This window comes from Acomys minous (genome assembly GCF_964271855.1).
Source record: "Acomys minous genome assembly, chromosome: 3".
Taxonomy (NCBI): domain Eukaryota; kingdom Metazoa; phylum Chordata; class Mammalia; order Rodentia; family Muridae; genus Acomys; species Acomys minous.
This window is the reverse complement of record NC_140485.1, coordinates 113,842,204-113,863,913: the sequence shown is the minus strand read 5'-3', so window position 1 is coordinate 113,863,913 and position 21,710 is coordinate 113,842,204. Positions and strand designations below refer to the sequence as shown.

The 21,710-nt window shown below is 41.8% G+C and overlaps 1 protein-coding gene across 1 annotated transcript in view; it reads left to right on the top strand.

Moving 5' to 3' along the window:
* Positions 1 to 3,011: 3,011 nt before the first annotated feature.
* Positions 3,012 to 21,710, top strand: part of TMEM244 (transmembrane protein 244) — a gene marked incomplete at both ends in the record, with an annotated part of 35,553 nt that continues 16,854 nt past the window's right edge. Inside the window, 2 exons of the mRNA XM_084775230.1 lie at positions 3,012 to 3,038; positions 6,324 to 6,365. Coding sequence (XP_084631356.1) covers positions 3,012 to 3,038; positions 6,324 to 6,365 — 69 coding nt within the window. The remainder of the gene's footprint in view (positions 3,039 to 6,323; positions 6,366 to 21,710) is intronic.

The window sequence follows — 21,710 nt, the reverse complement described above, 5'->3', positions numbered from 1 at the left end:
TTCTACGACAGTTTCAATACCAGGTGTAGATTATCCCCAATTCTTATGTCATTGGCCATTGATTTCATTCCCACCATTACTGGTTGTTTTGGAGGATGTAACTCATTAATGGCTCCCTAAATGTACCCAGAAATGCAAACGCTAGACTCACTGTAGGCTTACTGAATCAGAAACTGTAGGCTGGAGAACCTTGGTCTGTGTTTTAACAAGGCCTTTGGGGGATTTATCTTAAGTCCTGAAGTGTGTGTGGTGTACGTGTGTGAGTGTGTTCATGTGTGTACATATGTGCATGGGTAGGCCAGAGGTCAGCACGAGGTACTTCTTCAGTGGCTCACCACCTTATTTTTTGAGAAAGGGTCTTTCATTGAAACCTGAGGCTCATTGGCCTAACTCACTTATGAGAGCCCAAGGGAGCCTCCTATGTCTGCGGCCCAGAGCTGGGTTTACCAGTATGTGTGTGGTGCCTGGCTTTTTAAGGATGATGGCCTGCGAACTCAGGTTCTTAAGTTTGCATGGCAGGTACTTGACTGGCTAGGCCTTCCCCTACAATTTAATGTGTTTAACTCAACGGTTGTTACAGTTTCCATTTTTATAACCTCATCCCGCTTTGGTTGCTGTTGTTATTATTGGAGATACAGTCTCATATGGGCTGGCTGGCCTCAAATTCCATAGCTAAGGCTGACTTTGACTTCTGATCCTTTTACTTTCCCCCGAAGTGTTGGGATTGCAGCCCCAAACCTCAATTCTTCTCACTTTAATGATCTTGAAGTCATCTTTCCCTATTGCTTTTTTTTTTTTTTTTTGGTCCACTATGATGATATCACAGAAATGTTTTTAAAAGCCTAGTCTGCAACCCAGAATTCCAACAGACATCCTTTGTTGTTGTTGTTGTTATGAAAATATTTGTCTCATATGCACGCAGACTTTTATTGTCCCCAAAGTTGCCCTGGAACAGTGACCTTGTATTTTGAACCCGAATCCAACATTCCTGTGTGAGCAAGGGGCCTTTCCCAAGAAACATCTCATCTGTTCATCAGTTTCCCTCATTCTCAGCAAGCAGCTCACACACCCTTCTTACTTTCTTTTTATCCACAATGCCTTCCTTTTCCTTCCCATCGCTCTATATTCTCTCCCTATTGGAAAATCCAGTTCACACACCTCACACGAGGGCTCTAACTTCTCAGTATTCAGTCCTATTCTATGATCATCATACTAAATCTGCCCCAACATATTTTTTTCTTTCCCAACATTATTTCAGGTATGTATCGTACAAGCACTTCTCTTTAGCCTCTTACTTTTTGTCTCAATTAAGCTGTGTTGCTGTGATAAGACACCATGAGCAAAAGCAATTTGGGCGGAAATGGTTTCATTTTCCCTTGTAGCTTGAAAGTCCATCACTGAGGGAAGCCAGAGCAGGAGCTGGGGGGGCGGGGCGTGGGGGGTGGGAGGGAGGGAGGAGGAATCTAGAGGTAGGAAGTGGAGCAAGGCAGCAAGCAGCACTCCTCAAGCCTCTGCTCGGTCTCTTGGCCTATACAGCATGGAGTAAGTAAGGCTTACACGTAATTTGTAGCAGTGGCTTAGGTTTACCTAGTAAGATCTGGATGTTCACAGTCCGTCATCTGTGGCATCAGTTTCCATGTCATCGCTGTGTACAGAATGATCCTTTATTGCGATTGTCTTTCAGGATCCAATTTGTTAATCAAGAAATGCGAAATGATGAAATCAATGTGTGTTCATGTATATATGTCTGTGGCCATTTACCTTCTGCTATCATAGGCAAGTCCATTAAAGGCATGAAAAAAACCAAATCCAACAGTATTATTTCCCTGGCTTCTTGAAATAAAACAGAACCTATTTATTTTAACATATATATGTATGTGTGTGCGTGTATGCGTGTGTGCGAGTATGCGTGTGTGTGTGTGTGTGTGTGTGTGTGTGTGTGTGTGTCTATGAATGATTTGGCAGTGTCCTTTATTTTTGTTTTAATTTTTAAAAGGCAGTGAAGAGCAGATGTGGTAGAAGGCCATGAAAGTGGGACACAAGTTAGTGATAATCAGGAAAAGTAGCAGCCCACAGTCGACCGTCCAAGGAAGAGCCAGGTAGGTAGCAGGGACAGGGAGCATTAAGGGAAATCTGTTTGTTCAATCCTGGCAGAAGAACATGGGGATTTTTTTTTTTAAACCATTTTACAATTTTCTTTTGAGTAATTTTACTTTGTGAAAGCAATGCCTTTATCCTCGCCATATCATTTAAGATTACATTTGGAATATAAAGGGAAAAACTTTTGGAAAAATTTAATTTATCCCAATTTACTTGAGCAGAGAAAGATTTATGAATTGGGCAGCCCTCAGAAGCAGAAGAGATTTGCGGGGCTTGGCGGTGGCGGGGGGGGGGGGGGGGGGCGCTCCACCCAGCACTGTAAGCAGACAGTACTCACAGATGGAAAAAGGCAGTGCAGAACCAAATCAGCCTGGTTGGCTGCATGGCTTTGCCCTATTCTGGGATGGTGTGATGAGACACTGGCCTTATATAGACATGGTCTGATGGTTTGGTAACCTGTGATTGGCTGAAGTTCAGCTCCTAGCTAAAACTCAGCTACTTGATTCAGGAAAACGCTGTTAGTTACACCGAGGCTCACTCACACACTAAGTTAGAAGGCAGTGTGCTAAGAACAGAAGCCGCTTTAGGGCAAATTGAAGTGAACAGTTAGATCTTCAAACATCTGCAGATTCTTATGACTAAATCCATACGGGCCCACAATTGCATATCGGTGATTTAAGATCTGAAAGTTGTGGAAACTATTTTTATGGCCCTTAAGTGCTAGAATATTACCTGATTTAAATCTCTCTAATTTGGTGGGAGAACTAAATTAAGGTAAATATTTACAGCCTTTATTTATCCCATTTGTAGCAACAGTCATATATTTTCCTGTTTGTAAAATATTTTTATTACAGAGTGAAATTCTAGACCCTTATCTGTAATAACATTAAAAATATTCTGAAATTGGAATCATGCACTGCCCTAGTGACTTGGTGCGAGTAATTGTGGACCTGAACTCAATTTTCCTTCTTTTATGGGGCAGAAGTTCTCAGTTATGTACTATTATCCTGAAAATATTTCTTTGATATCTGAAGTTCATGGTTGTCACTAGGACAAAGAAAATACCTAAATTAGCCATGGTGAAATGACAAGAGACAAGATTCTCAATTTAAGATTAAGATTATGGAGATCTCAAAAAAAAAAAGATTATGGAGAGCTTTATATATTTTATCCCTTAATTATTATATTGGCTCTAATCTAATGAATATGTGATCATTCCATAATGAACACATATGGAATATATATGCTTGCAATATACAATACATGTCTTTCATCAATTTAACAGCAAATTGGACAAAAAAATTGGAGCTCATGTGTGTGTGTGTGTATGTGACATGTATAAACTTAGCATAGATCATAGACATAGTGTGTGTTGCAGGGTATTTGATCTCACTGTGAACTCTTGAGTTTGTCAACTGCAAACACCTGTCTGCTGTTTGGTGTAGTTCAGCCCTAACACACACCTTCAATCTAAGAACTTTCTGTTTATTGTAACCAGGTGATTATAGTGTGGCTCAGCCCTAGCACACTCCTCTAATCCAAGAGCTTTCTGTACACAGGATTTCATAAAACTAACCCTAGGTCAAGAAGCAGAGCAAGAAATTAGCTGACAGGGATTAAGTAGAAAGGGCGGGCTTTGAGTTGAAGGGTATTTAAGACAGCATGGAGAAGAAGAAGGGGTTTTTGGAGCTTTGAGCTAGCAAGCTCTTTGGCTTTTAGTGTTTTTGGCTTTTCCTCCTGGTCTGTCAGCTGAGGTAGTAAGTTTTTGGTTTTTGTTTTTTTGTTTTTGTTTGTTTGTTTGTTTTCTCTGAGACATGAGCTGAGTAGGAAGGTCAGCTGGGTCCTTTCTCCGTCTCTCTGAGCTAGCAGGATTTTACCCCAGCATCTGGCTCCTGAGTCTTTATTGGTAAAATAGAACATTTGGGATTTCCTTTTTTTTTTTTTTAATATAATAAGTGTGTTAGATAAACTCTTTTTATCACTTCAACCAAATACCAAACTAGCAAATTAAGAGAGGAGAATTCCATTTTGGGTTATGGTTTGAGGGGACACAGTATTTCAAGGGAAGGGACATATCTCATGGAGCAAGAACTCCATGGTGGTAGGAATTCTAAGGAGTACTAAGGCAGCTGCTTAGTAGGTGGCAGCAAACAGGAAGCAGAGCGACTCAGGCCAGAACTGGTGAGTCATACGCCCCAACCCTGTGCCTATCAGTTAGGTACCACCTCCCCCAAATGCCATCTACCCCTCCTTGTGGTGGTTTGAATAGGAATGAACCCCATAGAGTCATGTCTTTGAATGCTAAGGAGAGGCATCACTAGGAGGTGTGGCCTTGGTGGAGGAGGTGCGGCCTTGGTGGAGGAGGTGTGGCCTTGTTGAGGTAGGTGTGGCCTTGGCGGAGGAGATGTGGCCCTGTTTAAGGAAATGTACCACTGTGGGGGCAGGCTTTAAGGTCTCATATGCTCAAGCTACGCCCACTATGGAACACAGTCCCCTTCCGCTGCCTGCAGATCAAAATGTGGAACTCTCAGCTCCCTCTCCAGCACCATGTCCTCCGGCATGCTGCCATGCTTCCCACCATAATGATAATGAAATAAATCTCTGAAACTGTAAGCCAGCCCCAATTAAGTGTTTTCCTTTATAAGAGTTGCTGTGGTCATAGTGTCTCTTCACAGAAATAAAACCCAATTTAAGACACGCCCTGAACAATACTGCCCTCTAGGATTGAAGTATTCAGACGCACAGCTTGTGGAGAACGGAGCACATTGAAACCATCACAAGTAGTTCAGAAAAGTTTCTCCTTATTGTAGATGTAAGCACCCATCGAAACACATAAGCTGCAGCCAACACAGACCATCAGTCACCTAACATTTCCAATTATATTATACAAAATTGGTGCTTTTAAATATTCTCTTCAGCGAAATCAAACTAAAGTTGGTTCCTAATGTATCATGCCAACTGTCTTAGAGCATAGTTTGGGGTGGCTCTTGTTAACTGAGTAAAATTCAGACAGACAGAACATGGACTTACAGGAGATGCCCTGTAAATATTGGGAAGAAGCAATGCAAAGCTAAGTCTTTTGATCTGCTCTGGACTTGACTTGAGGCAGCATTACCTGATTTCTTTATTACAAAGAGAGCAATGGGTTTAAACTGTCAATCAACATTTACTACAGGCTGGTCAGATGTCAAAGTCTGAAGCAGAGCCTGGGAGTTGTTCCTGGCAGGTGGCAGAGGAACTCTTGGTAAGAACCCATAGCATTAGTTTAGAAGAGGACAAGTGCAAACTGAAGAAATTGTTGGGGTGTTTTAATAAAGGGCAGTGATAGAGTTTTTCATGCCTCATAATATCTAGTTTTGTAATATATCCCTATGAACAGTATCAAGTCTTTGGACCTTGACCACATTCACTCCTTCATGCACCTGGGGACTTACTGCAAGAGGTGCTGCTTATGGGTTAGGGTGGTGTGGTAATGGGAAAAGGATGGCCAGGCAAAGGTGATTTCCCAGCATAACTGATACCACTCAAAGCGCCAAGTGATGAACAGTGGTAAATGAAGGACTGCTTCTAGACCTTTGGGGCTCCCTGAGCCCCAGGACTTCATCCTGTCGGCCAGTGAAATGCTTCTCTGTTTACACTGTAACAAATAATGGCCATTGTTTTAAAGCCTCCTCACACAAACTCAGAATTTTTCTATTATTTGCCATGACATTAAAAAAAAAAAAAAAAAGCCTAGGGATTGTTTTTCCTATAGAAGTTGCGTGACCCTTGCAAACGAGCCAGAGAGGGCCAGCAATGCTTCATCTTGAACAGCAAACAGCATCCTCTGGGGACAATCTCAAGAACTCCTAACTGAAACTCATGTTCCTAGTGTAAATCTTGAGGCAATAACTACTTATCTAGCCAGGAAAAAAAAAAAAAAAAGGTCCAAGTCCCAGCCTATTTGCAGCTGTCTACAAACCATCAATGCATCTTCCAGATTGGACCAAACTACAGACGGGCCGAAGAGTCAGCTCTCTAATACGGATGTTCATTTTGGCATTCGGCAGTTTAGGCAGGAATCACAGATGGTTGCTGTCTCATTCGTTGTAATCCAATCACCCTGGCCGCCACTGTCTCATACTTAGTCTCCAGGAGTCCTTGAAAAACTCTGGTGACAATTCTTTCTTCTTCCAGATGTCACCCATTCAAGAAGCGTGCCTGCCTTCTCTCCCTTGACCTAGGATGTGCTTCTGGCTCTTCAAGTCAGAGTCGCTCCGAGTAAGGTAAGGAAATGATGTCTTAGCACTGCCTTTTGCACTGTCCAGAGCTGGTGAAAATGACTATGTCCTAGAAGTGGCATCTTTGCCAAAAGGCAACTTGTTCTTTCTTGGCTGGGTACCATATAGAAACCCTTCTCTGCTGCCTGCATTGCGCGGTAGTGATTGCAGTGCAGAGGCCAGTGCCTGAGCACTGCATCCTGAAAGGTTTAGCTAGTGCCTGTTTCCAAGGTACCAGCATACTTGTAAGCTGGCTTTTAGTAGTAACACCTGCACTTCGGTTATCATTTTCTGAAATCTTGACAATTTGTCCTCAATCTTCTTCTCTTGCATGGGTGGCTTTTATTTTGGTCCCTTCTAAAGGATGTGCCAGATTTTAAAGGCAGAGCATTGACACATTTTAAACTGTCGGGATGAGGGTTTCTCAAGGCTAGTAATAGTTATATTTTATTTTAGTGTTTAAAAAAAACCTTCCTTTAAAAATCAGATATCCTCAAAACAAGAGAATATGCAAATCCTCAAAGCAACTGTGTAAATAACCACTGGTTTTCACAATAGAAAGAGCCAGGTTTAAAGGAATGACAATGGGGGTTGGGTGCGGGGGGGGGGGGAGAATCAGAATTTTATTTAAAAAGAAATAATGATTTTAAGTTAATGCTACATTTTAGTAAAATGCCAACACTGTGTATATTTCCTCAAGCTTTTTTTCTGCTCACTGTCATCAGTACCACATATATCATGAGCAAAAATTATGTGGAGTACGGCAATGGCTAAGAAAAATATTTCTAGGTTACTAAAAAATATTATTTCAGGAAGAATATTTCTAATGAACTTGTTTTAAAAAGTTTTTAAAAACAATCCCTAATTTATACATAGCTTTGAGATGGAACTGACAATAATAACTTTTCTGGAGAGATTAAAGAAAGTGAAAAGATAATATTCTTTTCCTTAAGTAGCTTAACACAAAGAGTAAGGAACCTATATTTAGTGTAGGATCACACACACACACACACACACACACACACACAGAGAGAGAGAGAGAGAGAGAGAGAGAGAGAGAGAGAGAGAGAGAGAGAGAGAGAGACAGAGACAGAGACAGAGACAGAGACAGAGACAGAGACAGAGAAACAGAGACAGAGACAAAGAGATACAGAGACAGGGTGAGCCGGGGAAGGGATTATTTACTGCAGACTTATCCAGATAATTTAGAATCTCAGAATTCTGCATATAGACTAAGAACCTTAGAATATTAGACTAATGGGAAAATGTTCAAAATCAGTGAGTTGACTGCTGGATTCTCTCAATGGATCAGCACAGCTTATGAGTTAATTTTTTGCTCATTGTCAATATTATCATTACAGAACTGCAATGGCCTTATAAACTAATAGTAATGAAAAGTGACCTTCATCCAAAGGTAAGTCTAAGACTCAACAAAATTCTATTAAGTGCCCATGATGTGCCAGGCATTGGGTTAATTGAATCTCCCACCCCCCACCCCCATCTCTACAATTTAAATGACAGAAGCTGACTCTATGGGAAGTCTTAGCCAAAGACCATTTAATTAATTTGCTGTCTGGAGAAACAGCACAAAACCTGGGAAGAAAGCCCAGGTGTAAGGATTGCTACGTTGTTGTCCACAATATAGTGTTTTGTTGCCCAGAATGCAAGGTACTCTGTGTTCTCCATGTCTGCATTAAACCAATGCAACTGCTCTGTAAAAATCCATGCTGTGTGTTGAGAATGCCGAGGCACACCATGGTTTTTATATCTTTGGCATTGTCACCTTAGCGTGTTTCACCCGGGTGGATACTTTAGCGTGGAGTTGCTTTTAGTAGGGTTAGGTTAAGTTCTGTACTAAGATCCAACTCACCTGAGAGAGTTGTATCTTACTATTTCCTGTAAAAGTTGTCATGTGAACTCAACAGCAAGCCAATGGTTAGTGGCCGGGCAGGGGGAGCAGAGAAAGGATTACCTAATGGAGCATGCACAGTACTTAATGCTCCAAATTTTATAGACTGCAGGTACAAACTTCCATGAAAAATGACCACAACAGGACACAGAATGTTACTGCTCAGTGTCATCTAAAAAAAGAAAATGTATCTTGACCTTAGATCCCACATTTTTAAAAATTTTGTTTTATGTGTGTGGTTGTTTTGACTGCGTGCCACAGTCCTGTCTTGTGCCCATGGAGGCCAGAAAAGGGTGTCAGACCCTCTGGAGATGAAGGTATAGATGCTTTTGAGCTGCCATGTAGATGCTAAGTTGTACCCAGGTCCTCTGGAAGAGATACCAGCGATCTTAACTGCTGAGCCATCTTTCCAGCTCAGAGTCCACAACCTTCACTCATAGACTATGACTCTCATTAGACGGGGCTCTTGCTTTTCTTCTTCCCTCCATCATTATTCAAAATATATTCATTGAGTATTTACTAAAGCCCAAAAATGACTTCGGATGCTAGAGAATTAACCGTGACAAAGAGTGAGTGGAGACTGAAAAATGAATGCCTCCCACGTCAGAAACACAAATATGAGTAGCCTTGAAAGCTGTCAGAGTGGCAGTGAGGTGGGAGAGTGGCACACGGATGAGATCGTGAACATACACGTTGGGCTCTAACACAGCGGTTCTTAACTTGTTGGGCAATGACTCCTTTGGGGGCCGAGCTACCCTTTCACAGCGGTGGTCTAAGACCATCAGAAAACACAGATATTTACATAACACTTCATAGCAATTATGAAGTAGCAGTGACAACATTTTTACGGTCGGAAGTCACCACAACATGAGGAACTGTATTAAAGGGTGATGGTCAGTGTTAGGAAGGCTGAGAACTAAGTCTCCAGGAAGAACGGTGTCATCCGCAACAAGAGCATCTGTCTTTCAAAATTGCAAAAGGGATTCTCTTTTTTCACAGAAATGGGAAGAGTGATTGTGAAAGGACCACACCAAGATTTCCTGGGAGGAAAATTCTTGTAACCCTTCGAAGAACACGTTGTCCTGACTCCACTCAAATCGTTTGTGAATCTAGAGAAAGAAGAAAAATTATAAGACCTTCTGACGAAACACACTTCCAAAAGGAGCTCATGATCTCTGTAAATATAAAGTAACCTTGGCTAGGGACATCATAATGTTTCTGGACAGCTAGGGAAAGCATTATAGAGCTATTATTGATCTCCACCCCAATAATAAATTTTCAGCAAAATCACCACAATAAAAATATTTAGATTGCTTTAGGAAGTTAGCCAAGTAGATTGGACTAAAGAGTTTGAAAACAAGATGAGAAGGAAATGGCTTCACTAGATTGTTCTTTAACCAGGTATTATTTATGCAGCTTTACCTAGGTGTAAATACAAAAGTTACATACCCTAACTGTTTATTGTTGGATGTGTCTGGAAGGATTCACCTGTGAGAGTGTGATAACCCAGACAGTAGACTGGCTCGTCACTCCCTCAAGGCTCCACATGTTCCCTGAGGGCTTTGCGTGTGTGTTCACATGTGGTAAGAACTCCTGACATGAGTTCTGTCTCATAACGCATGTCTGACTATATACTAGAACATACATGAAGCTTCTATAGTTAAAAGGCTGCGGTGTTGGTTCATGGGTTAGTAGAGAGATAAATGAGAGAGAATAGACAGCTCACAAGTGAAGGTGTCATGGGAATATGTAAAAGGTGTCTTGAGGAACTGTGTCACCCAGAGCTAGGAAATGATGGGTCACGTGTAAAACAATGCAGGTCCGCAAACTTATCCTAGTTGGGATAGTTCAAATGAGTAAGGAGTGGAGTGGTGCTTTGCTTTTTTTGTTTTGTTTTGTTTTTTTGTTTTTGTTTTGTTGTTGTTGTTGTTCTTGTTGGCGGTGTTGAAGATGAAACACAGGACCTCACATAGGCTAGAACACACGCTCTGTCAAGGAGCTCATTGCAGCTCAAGAATATAAAATAAAAAAATAAAAATAAAAATCATAGGGTAGCATAAATAAATGAATAAATAATAAGCATGTAACTTAACTCCAATGTAAAGGAAACATGTGTGGCAGAACACCTATAAATGGTGGGACAAAAGTGAAACATTTTCAGTTTTCAACATGTGTGCAAGCAACTACTTCCCCAAGGTATTTGAATGGATGCTAAAACCACTAGGTGAAACATTTTGAGGGAGTTCTACCTCAGTGATGACCTCTTATTTATAAAGGATAAACAGGGCCATTAAGATGAGTAGATCTGGCAGACATTACCTTAATCAAACTGACCATCACTTATAATTGGATGAGTTAGTTTTATGTGTCTTCTTGTATCAATAGCTTTGTGTCCCTGTGATACAACATTTTAGGGAAACAATGGATGCTAGAGAGAATGTGTTGGGTTTGGTCCAGCCTGGCTAGGAAGAGCAGCTCAGTTCATATCATGCAACCCAGGAATCAGAGATGGCAATTCTGGTACTCAGCCAGGTATCTGGCATCTGGACCTGATCAGCCCATGACATGGTGCCACCTACATTCATGGTAGGTCTCTACCTCCCCCTCAAGCCCCAAGCTAGCCATCCACAGAAAAACCTCACTGACACCATCTTCTAGGTGATTCTAAACCCAGCCAGGGACTCAAGATTAACCTTGTGAGATACAGTGAGAGATACACAATTTCATCTTCCTTGTGAGATATAGTGAAGGAAACACAGTATCTCCTTCCTCCTGAGGTGCAGTGAGAGATACACAATATCACCTTTGCTGGGTTCTTTCCAAAGAATCTAACCACAAGGAATCCATCAGAAAAATCCAAAGTATGGAATGCAAGGAAATGACAAACAAATGTGCATTTTAAAACTTGGATCAATCCTAGGATACTCAGATTTTGGGCAACTGGAGAAATTTAAATATGGACTCTAATGAGTAGCATTTCATATCCACATACAACACGATGTGTGGTAATAGCTTTGTCGTTTTCTAGAATGATCTTGTTTTTATAAGATTTCAGGCAATATACTTAAATTTTTGAAAAATCTGTTTATTTTCTGCCATTGAATAATAAGTGTGTTGCAATTTCATATAAATGCTGTACTTTATGCCTTGTCATGTCTTTTTGCAAGGGCTGTTGTTAAATTTTAAAGCATTTAAAGGGGGCACAAATAAACATTGGCATAAAAAAGCCGATTTTGAAAGTAGGCTGACTATATACCATGAGATGTGTGCAAAACCTAATGCTAATCTATGTCCTGGTAGTTGTTTGTTGATTTCTGAAATACTTTCCTTTGAGTGGGTCTGCAGAAAGCTAAACAATATTGTTATTAAGAACTGTACGAGAGTCTTTGTTAATGAGCATTAGAAACAAATTACAGCTTTCACTGATGAAAGGAATTTTGTTCAAAATGGACAAAGTTGAGCAGGTCCATACATGAATAAAAGACAAGAATCTCGCAAGGCCAGTGGAGTGGAGCTGATGAGAGATGCTCCAGGCCTTTTGACTTCTGCATCCTGTTGTCACAGGACTTTCTGGAGAAGCTGTTTCTCATCTTGTGGGGGATGGATGACTGATCTCTACTCCAGGATGTCATTGTGATAAACCTGACAAGCTCAAGGTCATTGTTAAAGTGTTACCAGACAGAGGAGGAGGCCTCATTACATTTTAAAAAAACAGACTGCTTTGTGACTGTAAATAAACACTTTTTTAAAAACCTATAATTTAAAGCAGGACTTAAATATTGGAAATTTTACTACAAATTTAAGTATAAACTTGTTAAGACATACAGTCAAAATGCTTTCATTTCCCTTTCCTTCGTTTGAAAGTTGAAAAATACTTAGCGCAGAGAAGGGACTAGCCACGATACTAGCATCTAAACAGTGTCTGTTAGGGTATTAAATGCCTTACTGGAATTACATTTTTGTAGGTGCTGAGTTAAGGAGGGCAACAGGAGCTCTCATGCCTCATGTCTGGAAGCTACATAAGTGTCTGGGGCTCCTGGAGCGGTGGAACCGAGGATTGTTTGAGTAGTGGGCCTCATACGGTTCTCTGAGTTGTACGGCTCGGGACAGTTTCCACTCCGTATTCCATGCTGTTCTTTTTCAAAATGGCCACAATGGCCTTCAATTTGGTAGTTAGCTCTGTTTCTCTTTCACCTTTCATATTGCACACTGTAGGGACTGGACTCGAGAATACACATTATTTTGATTAGTCTTGGAATATAAAGGAAACTGGGTTTCTGCAGGGTTTGACTTTGTTGTGTTTTTGAGGGAGAATCTTGCTACGCAGCCTAGGCTGCCCTCAAGGTCATTGGTCTTCCTGTTTCGACTTCTCGGCATGCGCCGGCACATCTGGCCCCCTAACGTATCTCAGACCTTTTTAAATGTTGAGGGATGGGGAAGGAACTTTGCAGTCTGGAATTTACTAAAAAGTACAATCCAGTAGCTGAGAATAGGGAAACTAATGTCATTTCTCCCCACCTCCCAGACATAATCGAACTTTCTGAACTAGTGCAATTGTTTTAATCAAAGTTTATATCCAGACTCTGATGTTTGTTTCCCAAAGAATCTAAAGAAAGCAAATATTCTGAACACTGTGCTATTATTCTGGCCCTTTAAAAAGAAGTTTTCTGGATTCTCTCTCTTGCCTCATTTAAGGTCTTTCTATGAGTGCCCTTTACCTTGGAACCATATGCTGCATCACACGATCTCCATAAAACCAGTATCCCTGCTTGCTTTACATAAGTACATGGGGATCACAGCCAGCCGTCCGCCATCTTGCCAGCTACCCATCCACCCGCGCCTGTTGACAGAGCCGACCCCACCAAGATGCCACAGACAGACAGTGGTCGGTTCATCGGATCCGATTCTCCTTTCTTGTGTATAAGAGAAGTTGGGCAGTTGCCCATGCAGTTGGACGAGAAACCAAGAGAGAAAAACAGACTGGAAACATTTATCAGTGGCTCACGGGGAAACAGTGACGCCAGGTACCTAAAAGCCGAGTTATTGTAGGTCCTGAACGGTGGCAAAGGAGCAGAGTGGCTGTGAAGACAGTTTGCTTAATTAACTTGAAATTTACTCCACTTTCCTCACCGGCAGAGGAAGTGTTCTGTTCCAGGTGGCGTGAGGGAGACCAGCGGACATAGTGAGATTTGAAAGATAATTTAAGATCTTAGTTCTGCAGATAACATTTAAGCCACTTTCAGCACATGCATGGGTGTGGATATGATTAATACTTTGATGATTTCTTAGGGTGTTGCTCCTCACTTTCCACCTCTTTTGAGGTGGGTTCTTTTGGTTGTTAGCCACTGCGCATGCCCGGCCTCCTGGCCTGCAGAGTTCACGCATTCTCTTGTCTCTGCGTTCATCTTCGATTAGGAGCGCTGGGATTACAAAGGTGTATTAGAGTTTCCAGCCTTTACATGCGCTCCAGGGATTAGAACAGAGATGCCTGACAAACACGGTGCCCCATGGCCGCGAGGTAGGTTGTAAGTGGAAACATACCTTGGCTAATTTGATGGGAGAACAATTTTTGCTTCAGTGTGCACTTCTTATTAGTGAAATAAATGGTAACGTGTTTCTTTCTGTTTTAGTTTAGAAACACTAATCTAGTTGTCTGTCCAATTCCGATTTGGAATTTCTGCCTGAGAGAGAAACTGAGAGAAGCCAAGTTTCTGTTTATCATCTGGATGAGCTCCTAGTGTTCGGCATATCTCTGCACCTCAGTAATGGGAGAGATTTGTTAAAATGCAGCTGCCAGGGTTAAAAAACAAAAATAAAGTCTGAGAGAGGACATGTAAACTGACACCAAATATGAAGACTATGAACCAATCTGACTTTGATTAATGGACTAGCATTTTAAGTGGAGTCTAAGTTGTCTCACTTCTGTGATGTAGTTTTATCCCTGTCATTAGAAATACAAAGCACTCCATGATTGGGAGAGAGAAAAAAAGCCATTGGGAGAAAAAAAAAAAAAGCCTTCGGATGATCAACCTTGAGAAAGTCACATATTTTGTCTATGCCCTGCTTCTTCTCGTATGGGGGCAAACATAGTCCTAGCTCACGCGTGTGCTTGAAGGCAGAGGCAGGCTGTCTGTTCAGTACGCGTGGCTGTGTCATAAAGGCGCTGGTGACCCCTGTTCTTTTCTGTTTTTTTTTTTTTTTTTTGGTTTTTGTTTGTTTGTTTGTTTGTTTGTTTGTTTCAAGACAGGGTTTCTCTGTGTAGCCTTGGCTGTCCTAGACTCACTTTGTAGACCAGGCTGGCCTCGAACTCACAGCGATACGCCTGCCTCTGCCTCCCGAGTGCTGGGATTAAAGGTGTGCGCCACCATGCCCGGCTCCCTGTTCTTTTCTTTCCATTGTTTATTCTTGGCTGTTTGCCCTCCGCGCACCTCCTCCTTCCCAGGAGAACCCGAATGTGCTGTGGGCAGAGTAGCCTCAGGAACTGTGTTCCTGCCTTCCTTTTCTTCTCCTTATTTTCACTAGTCCTTTGAGAATTTTCTGCACTGTATTTGGATCATATCCACCCCTATTCCACTCACCTCTCCCACGTCCTTCCTCCTTTTCCTCCCCCCCCCCCCACCCAGGTGCATGTGCTTAAAAAAAAAAATCCACCACGTAAAGTTTGTGAGACCCTGATACTCTTGGCTATATGGCCACCGTCACTGGAGAACAGTCAATCCACCAATGGTCACATCCTTAAAGAAGAAAACCAACCCTCTTTTTGTCTGGCTTCAGCTGATGCAGGTCTTGGTGCATGCCACTTCATCGCCACGAATTCACGTGGGCACCTGGCCAGCTGTGTCCAGAAAACCCTGTTTCCCTCTAGTCAGACGCCACCACCTCTCGCTCTCACGATCTTTCTTCTCCTCTCTCCCTTGAGTCTAGAAAGGTGGGAGTGGCTGTGATACAGGGACTCCATTTAGGACTGGACACCCTGGAGCCTCTTATTCTCTGCACTTTGCCCGATGGTGGCTCTCGGTGTTAATTTCCATCTGCTATGGAAAGAAGGGTTTGCGAGTGCACTGATTGGACTTGCACTAGACGAGGAAGCAACTTTTCTGACGATTGACTTATTATTGTACCATAGAGGTGGCCTTTACCTGGGCTCTGGACTCTGGCTCAGTCATAACAGGTGCTCCTGAACTCAAGTGTCCTGGAAGTCTGCGCTTCTATCAGTGCTTTAAAAAACACACCGACTCACCCAGTTTATATTCACGGAGCACCTATTATGTGCCAGAAACCATATCAGGTAACTATAACTACATCAGGGAGCCAAGTCGGCACATTTCTTCACGCCCACTGCCTCCTTAGTACGTCCATAGAACCAGATCTAGGCTTGCTACCTTTCAACAGTTATTTAAGTAACCATATGCGGAAGGCATCCGTCTGCTGTATTATTACATCTCACAAGAGAATTTTAAGACATCTATGAAGAAAAGGGGGACTGTTGTAGAAATCATGCCCAATCAAGCCAGGGTAGCAACTGAATTGAAGGGAGTCACACAGCTGGAGTAGTTTGAGTCCCCTAAAGGCTTGTATTGTCGGGTCAGGAGAGCGTGGGTACAGGCTCAGAATTTGTTGAGTTTCCAGTCCAGGGACCTGGGGGACTCAAGAACCTCGAACTACTGCAACTTTCCATTTGTCTTTCTATCTGTAGGTGTGGTCGTTCCTTATTGCCAACTCAATAAAGAAGAGACACTGACATTAAAAGACTTTGATCAAAAATAAAAATGAAAATGATGAATAGTATGAGATGTAGAAATGAGAAGCGTCCACTCCTAGTTTGGGAGACACGAGGTCTGATCGCCAGCATTCTATGTTCCAGCAGAAAGGTGACAATGCAAAGACCGGCAGTGGAAGACAGTTTGGGAAAGCAGCTTGCAAAGCTGTGATCACGTCTCAGGCTGTCACAAGCTACAGACTGGCACACATGTATCCCACTTTCGCAAGAGCTTTATGATTGCATGAAAAGAAAAGAGGGCAGAAGCCTTGGAACCTGGTGCCTAGCTATTGTCATGCTGCAATTTTGTCTGGCTTGAGCCTATGTGTGCCTTGTGCACATTGATAACGTTCTGCACTAGGTAGAACATGGCGCATTCTCAGTTCGGTTGATCGCTTCCTGCGGTTGGCCAGACCCATTGGGGTGATATTTGTGAGAATAGAGAATATTAAGTCCTTCAGGGATAGTTCTTAAGGAAGTGAGGTGTCGCCTGAGACTTGAAACAACAACAACAACAACAACAAAATAATTTTCCAAAGCAGGGAATAGCTCCTTCTAGCAAGGGGAGTGGAATTGCTTTTCCTTAGGAATCGGAAAAGGCTTGAGTGGGACCTGGGCTCCAGCATAGAGGGAGACAACTCAGGAGCCTTCAGAGACTGGGGACGACCGTTTGTAGGCTAAATAACACTGTGGATGGGTTTTGAGTTTTCTTCTAGTCTGAGACTGAATCATGGGTCAGGATACATGGAGAACAGAGAATTAATGAGGGTAGACTACCTAGAACCCTTTGTTGCTGGTGTCATGGGGTCATAGGTGTTGTCAAAGATCAAGAGCCCACTGCGCATGCTCCCCCTTGCTAGCAGGCATAGCGAACAGCCTCCTCACTCACTGCCCATGCGTTATCTGGTGCTGCTGCGGGATGCCTTGTGGTCTGAGTTCACGCCACAATCCTCGTCCCCACTTCCCACCTCACTTGAATACCCCCAGAGTACTTTAAACCCCCTGAAACTGTGATCAGTGACTCCAGGAGGGAACATGTTTCTTATCGTAAGTGTAAGTCACAATTCTTGGCTGGTAGAATTCCTTACTGTAAGAATGAAAGACAACAAGGATTGCAAAGTGCCACCTTGCACACGCGGGTGTTAAACAAAGCCTGTAACCCTATCCGGTGGGCATTGAGACAAACCTCAAAGTTTTAATCATTAGAACACACTCAACTATTGTAAAGCTGGTCACTAGTTAAGTACATTTGTTAATTGGTGGTGAAAGATAAACATGTAGGCGTAAATAAAACAGCATAATGAATTCCATTTACATCTCACCGAACTTCACAAATATTAATTCACAGCTGATCTTCTCTCACCTACATTTCTTCCTTGCAGTTTTCATTTGGAAACTTTCTCAAGTTTTATGCTATTATATCCACAAGCATCTCTCTCTCTCTCCCTCTCTCTCTCTCTCTCTCTCTCTCTCTCTCTCTCTCTCTTTATATACATATATATATATGTATATATATATATATATGTGTGTGTGTGTGTGTGTGTGTGTGTATCTATAAAAGCAAGGACTTTGAACACACGCTATACGTGTGCTCAAATATGTTGGGCTAGAACCGATTATTTGTGTGCTTTTATTTTGAGTTTAGTGTGTGGGGATTGGAACATCACATGGACAAGTGAAGGAGGGCTGAGCCCTGTCACACACAGGCCACATGAGACATTATCACACCATTAAAAATGAAGAATGCTTTAATCACTAACTATTCAACTAGTCAAATATCTCATAAATGTCATTACATTTTTTATGGTTTGCTTGATATAGATCCAAATATGCCTCCAAAGAATAACAGACATTTTTGCCAGCAGCTGAACATGTAGATTGCCACAAATCCTTACTCTTAGGTATTGGATGTTCTTGTGATGCAGTAAAAATATTTATGATATAGTAAAGTTATGTGTGCAGCTACTTGGACAGTGTTATTAAGCTGCTTCCCTTTGATAACTTAATATGATTTCTGCAGGTGTATGTTTGTGTATGAGTGCGTATGTGGTGTATGGAAACATGCGTGTCCAAGTGTGCATCCCCATGCACGCACATGGAAGCTAGAAGAGTCCTGGGTGTGACCGTCCGTCAGTCTCTACCCTATTCCTCTTGAGTCAGGATCTCTCATTGAGCCGGGGTCTAGGTTGGCAGTCAGCAAACTCCCAGTGTCCTCTTGTCTCTGCCTCTGGCAGCGAGGCAGTTATAGGCACATGCATGCTCACAGCTGGATCTTTATGTGGGTGATGGGGATTCGAACTCAGTTTTTTATGCCTGTGCAGCAAGCATTCATATACCCTGAACCATCTCCCCCAGCCGCACATTTCCCCCCTAATTTCAACGTGCCACTAACTAATGGTTATACTCATGAACCATTTGCTCAAACTATCTAAATATCAGTTTTCTGAACTTAAAGAAGACTGTGCTGAGTTAGAATTGATTGCTTTTATTTTGAGTCTACTATGTAAAAATTGGGACATCACAGGCCCAAGGAAAATAGGTTGGAACCCTGCTGAGCATGGGCTATGTGAGCTGGGATGTCTTTCTTGGCTGACTTTCACCTTGGTTTCTGATCCAGTGAAATGTGGAGGGTTGTCAGCTAAACGTGGAGAGATTTCTGTGTGAGCACATAGCGGTGAGGTACAGGGAAAGCTGAAGAAAATGGGAATATATGGTCATGCTGATGGCTGCATAATAACCCTCCAAGTGTAGTGACTATAGATTGCCTAGTAACTGTTGGTGAGGATGAGGCTAGAATGACAGGCAGTGACTGGAGCTCCATTGTTAGCTGTGGTGCTTGCTGGCCACATATGGCTGCTGAGAACTTGAGATATGGCTACCTCAAATAGAGATGTGTTATATGTAAAGTGCATGCTTGGTGCTTGAGATGTGTCATGAACAGACAACGCGGTAATTATAAATGCCTAGTGCGTGCTGAAATCATATTATCTTGACTATATTGGGCTAAGTAAATAAACAAATACTATTAAAATTAATTTTGCACTCTCTTCCTCTCTACCTCCCCCTCTCGAAACGAGGTGCTTCTATATAGTTCGGGCTGTCCTGAATATTGCCACATAGCCCAGGATGGCCTCAAATTCATGATCTTCCTCCCTTGACTTTCTGAATCCTATGAGTACAAAATACAACACCGTGTACAGAACTCATACTTTATAGTTCTTGATGAGGAGCAATGAAACAATTTAAATTACATACGTGGCTTGCATTATTTCTTTAAATTTTTTTTAAATTTATTCACTTTACATCTCTATTGCAGCCCCTTCGCTCTTTTTCTCCTGGTCCTGCCCTCTCACCTCGCCCCCCCTTTCCTCCCTCCCCTTCTCCTTAGAAAAGGAGAGTCCCCCCCCTCACTCAGCACATCAAGTCACATCAGGACTAAGTGCATCCTCTTCCGCTGAGACCCAACAAAGCAGCCTAGCTAGAGGAAAGTGATCCAAAAGCTGCTAACAGAGTCCATGTCAGAGACAGCCTCTGCTGCAATTGTTAGGGGACCCTCAAGAAGACCAAGCTGCCTACCAGCTACATATGTGTTGGGGACCTAGGTCTAGTCAATGCATGGTCTTTGGTTGGTGGTTCAGTCTCTATGAGCCCCCTCGGTTCTCAGTTAGTTGACTCTGTTAGTCTTCTTGCCCTCCTGGTCTCTCTATCCTTTCCCCAACTCTTCCACAAGACTCCCTGAGCTCCACCTAGTGCTTGGCTGTAGCTCCACCGAGTGCTTGGCTGTAGGTCTCTGCATCTGTTTTGATCCACTGCTGAGTAGAGCATCTCAGAGGACAGTTATGCTAGGCTCATGTCCGAGAGCATAGCCGAGTATCGTTAATGTTGTCAGAGGTTGACTGTCTCCCATGGGGTGGGTCTCAAGTTGGGTCACTGTTTGGCCATTCTGCCAGTCTCTGCTCCATCTTTATGCATAGTAAACTTTGGGTGGAAGGTTTGGGTAGATCCAGCTATACCACTCCTTACAAGGACATTTGCTCAACTATGTTCACAGCAGCTTTATTCGTAATAGCCAGAAACTGGAAACAACCTAGATGTCCCTCAACCAAAGAGTAGATAAAGAGAGTGTGGTACATTTACACCATGGAATACTAGGCTATGAAAAACAAGGAAATAATGAAATTTGCAGGCAAATGGATGGAACTAGAGAAAAAAAATCACCCTGAGTGAGGTAACCCAGACTCAGAAAGACATACATGGTATGTACTCACTTATAAGTGGATATTAGCCATAACGTACAGGATAAGTTATGAAGCCTCTTTAAGCCTCATCCCTGCCCTCCAAAAATGTCTAACAATACAACTTGCTACTGAGAAAATTTACAAGGCTTGAGTGAGGTAAAGCACCTGAGGTATCTTATATAAAGTAATTATGGTAAATCCTATTGTCAAGTATTTCCTGCAGAAATGTCTCCTCCATCAACACACACAACCCCATCCATCTATCCCGGGTCTCTTGTATGGGCTTCAACGACATTCTGAACAGTCCCCTGTCACAGGTTTTCTGTCTGTTGTGGCTCTCTGTTTTCTCATCATTGCCTTTCTGTTGGTGTAGTAGTAAATAATACTCAAAGAACTACAGACCCAGCACTCCCTGGGAACTCACTAGATGTGCAAATTCCTGGGACTACCTTCACAGCTACTGACTCTGTAACTCAGACAGTAGCCCCAAAATGTTAACAGACCCTCAAGGCAAGGTCTATGATTGTACATTTGAGAACAATTGCTGAGCTTGGTCTTATTCAATCCATCTCACAGTGTTACCCAAACTCAGTGACTACTTGTCAAATGTATAAGGTGTTTGTATGAATCCTGATGACAGTGTGGGGCCGTGGATGGATGGCAAGCAGGGGAATGCTATCGTTTGATTGTCTCCTAGGTTAGTTCTTAGAAGCTATATATGGTAGAAATTAGATGAAGTTACCAGAAGCCAATGAATCTGCTAATAAAATTACTATTTGGATTCATAATTTATGTATAAAATAGTAATTTTTTACAAAAAGAATACCTTATTTTAAAAACTTATGCATTCATAGTAAAATGTATTCTCTCAATGCTATGATATATATAATGTTTTATATGAGAAAATATGCAAAATTTATGAATAAACAAAATGTGATATAATATCTTTAAAAACCAGTTCTAAAATGTAATATGAACTTAAATTAACATTTGTCAATTTTCTGTGCAGTATAATCTGATGAATTATGAAAGTAAAATTCCATGGCAAGTAAGTTGCAATACAAAATTAAAATATATTGAAACTTCATTGTTAATATAGGAATAAAAGTTTTGTGTTGTTTGAAAAATATACTAGTATAAATAGCATATGTTATTCATTTCATTTTGTGTCAAAATGAAATAAAGTAAGCCCCTAGAGGCTTTTAAGGTAAAAAGAAAATAAGTCGATATTGACACACAGTATAGCAAGTACCGCGAAGTCACACAACTCGACACATTTATGGGCCAAAGAAGCCCCAGGATTGTCTCCTTCCTCAATAATTAAAAAAAAATAAGAGATGCTGAAGTGAAATGTTTATAATTTTGTGACTTTACTCCTGGAAATAAACTTTTAACTACCCAATAAAATAAAAACCAGGATTCTAGCTTTGTGATCTACTATCAAA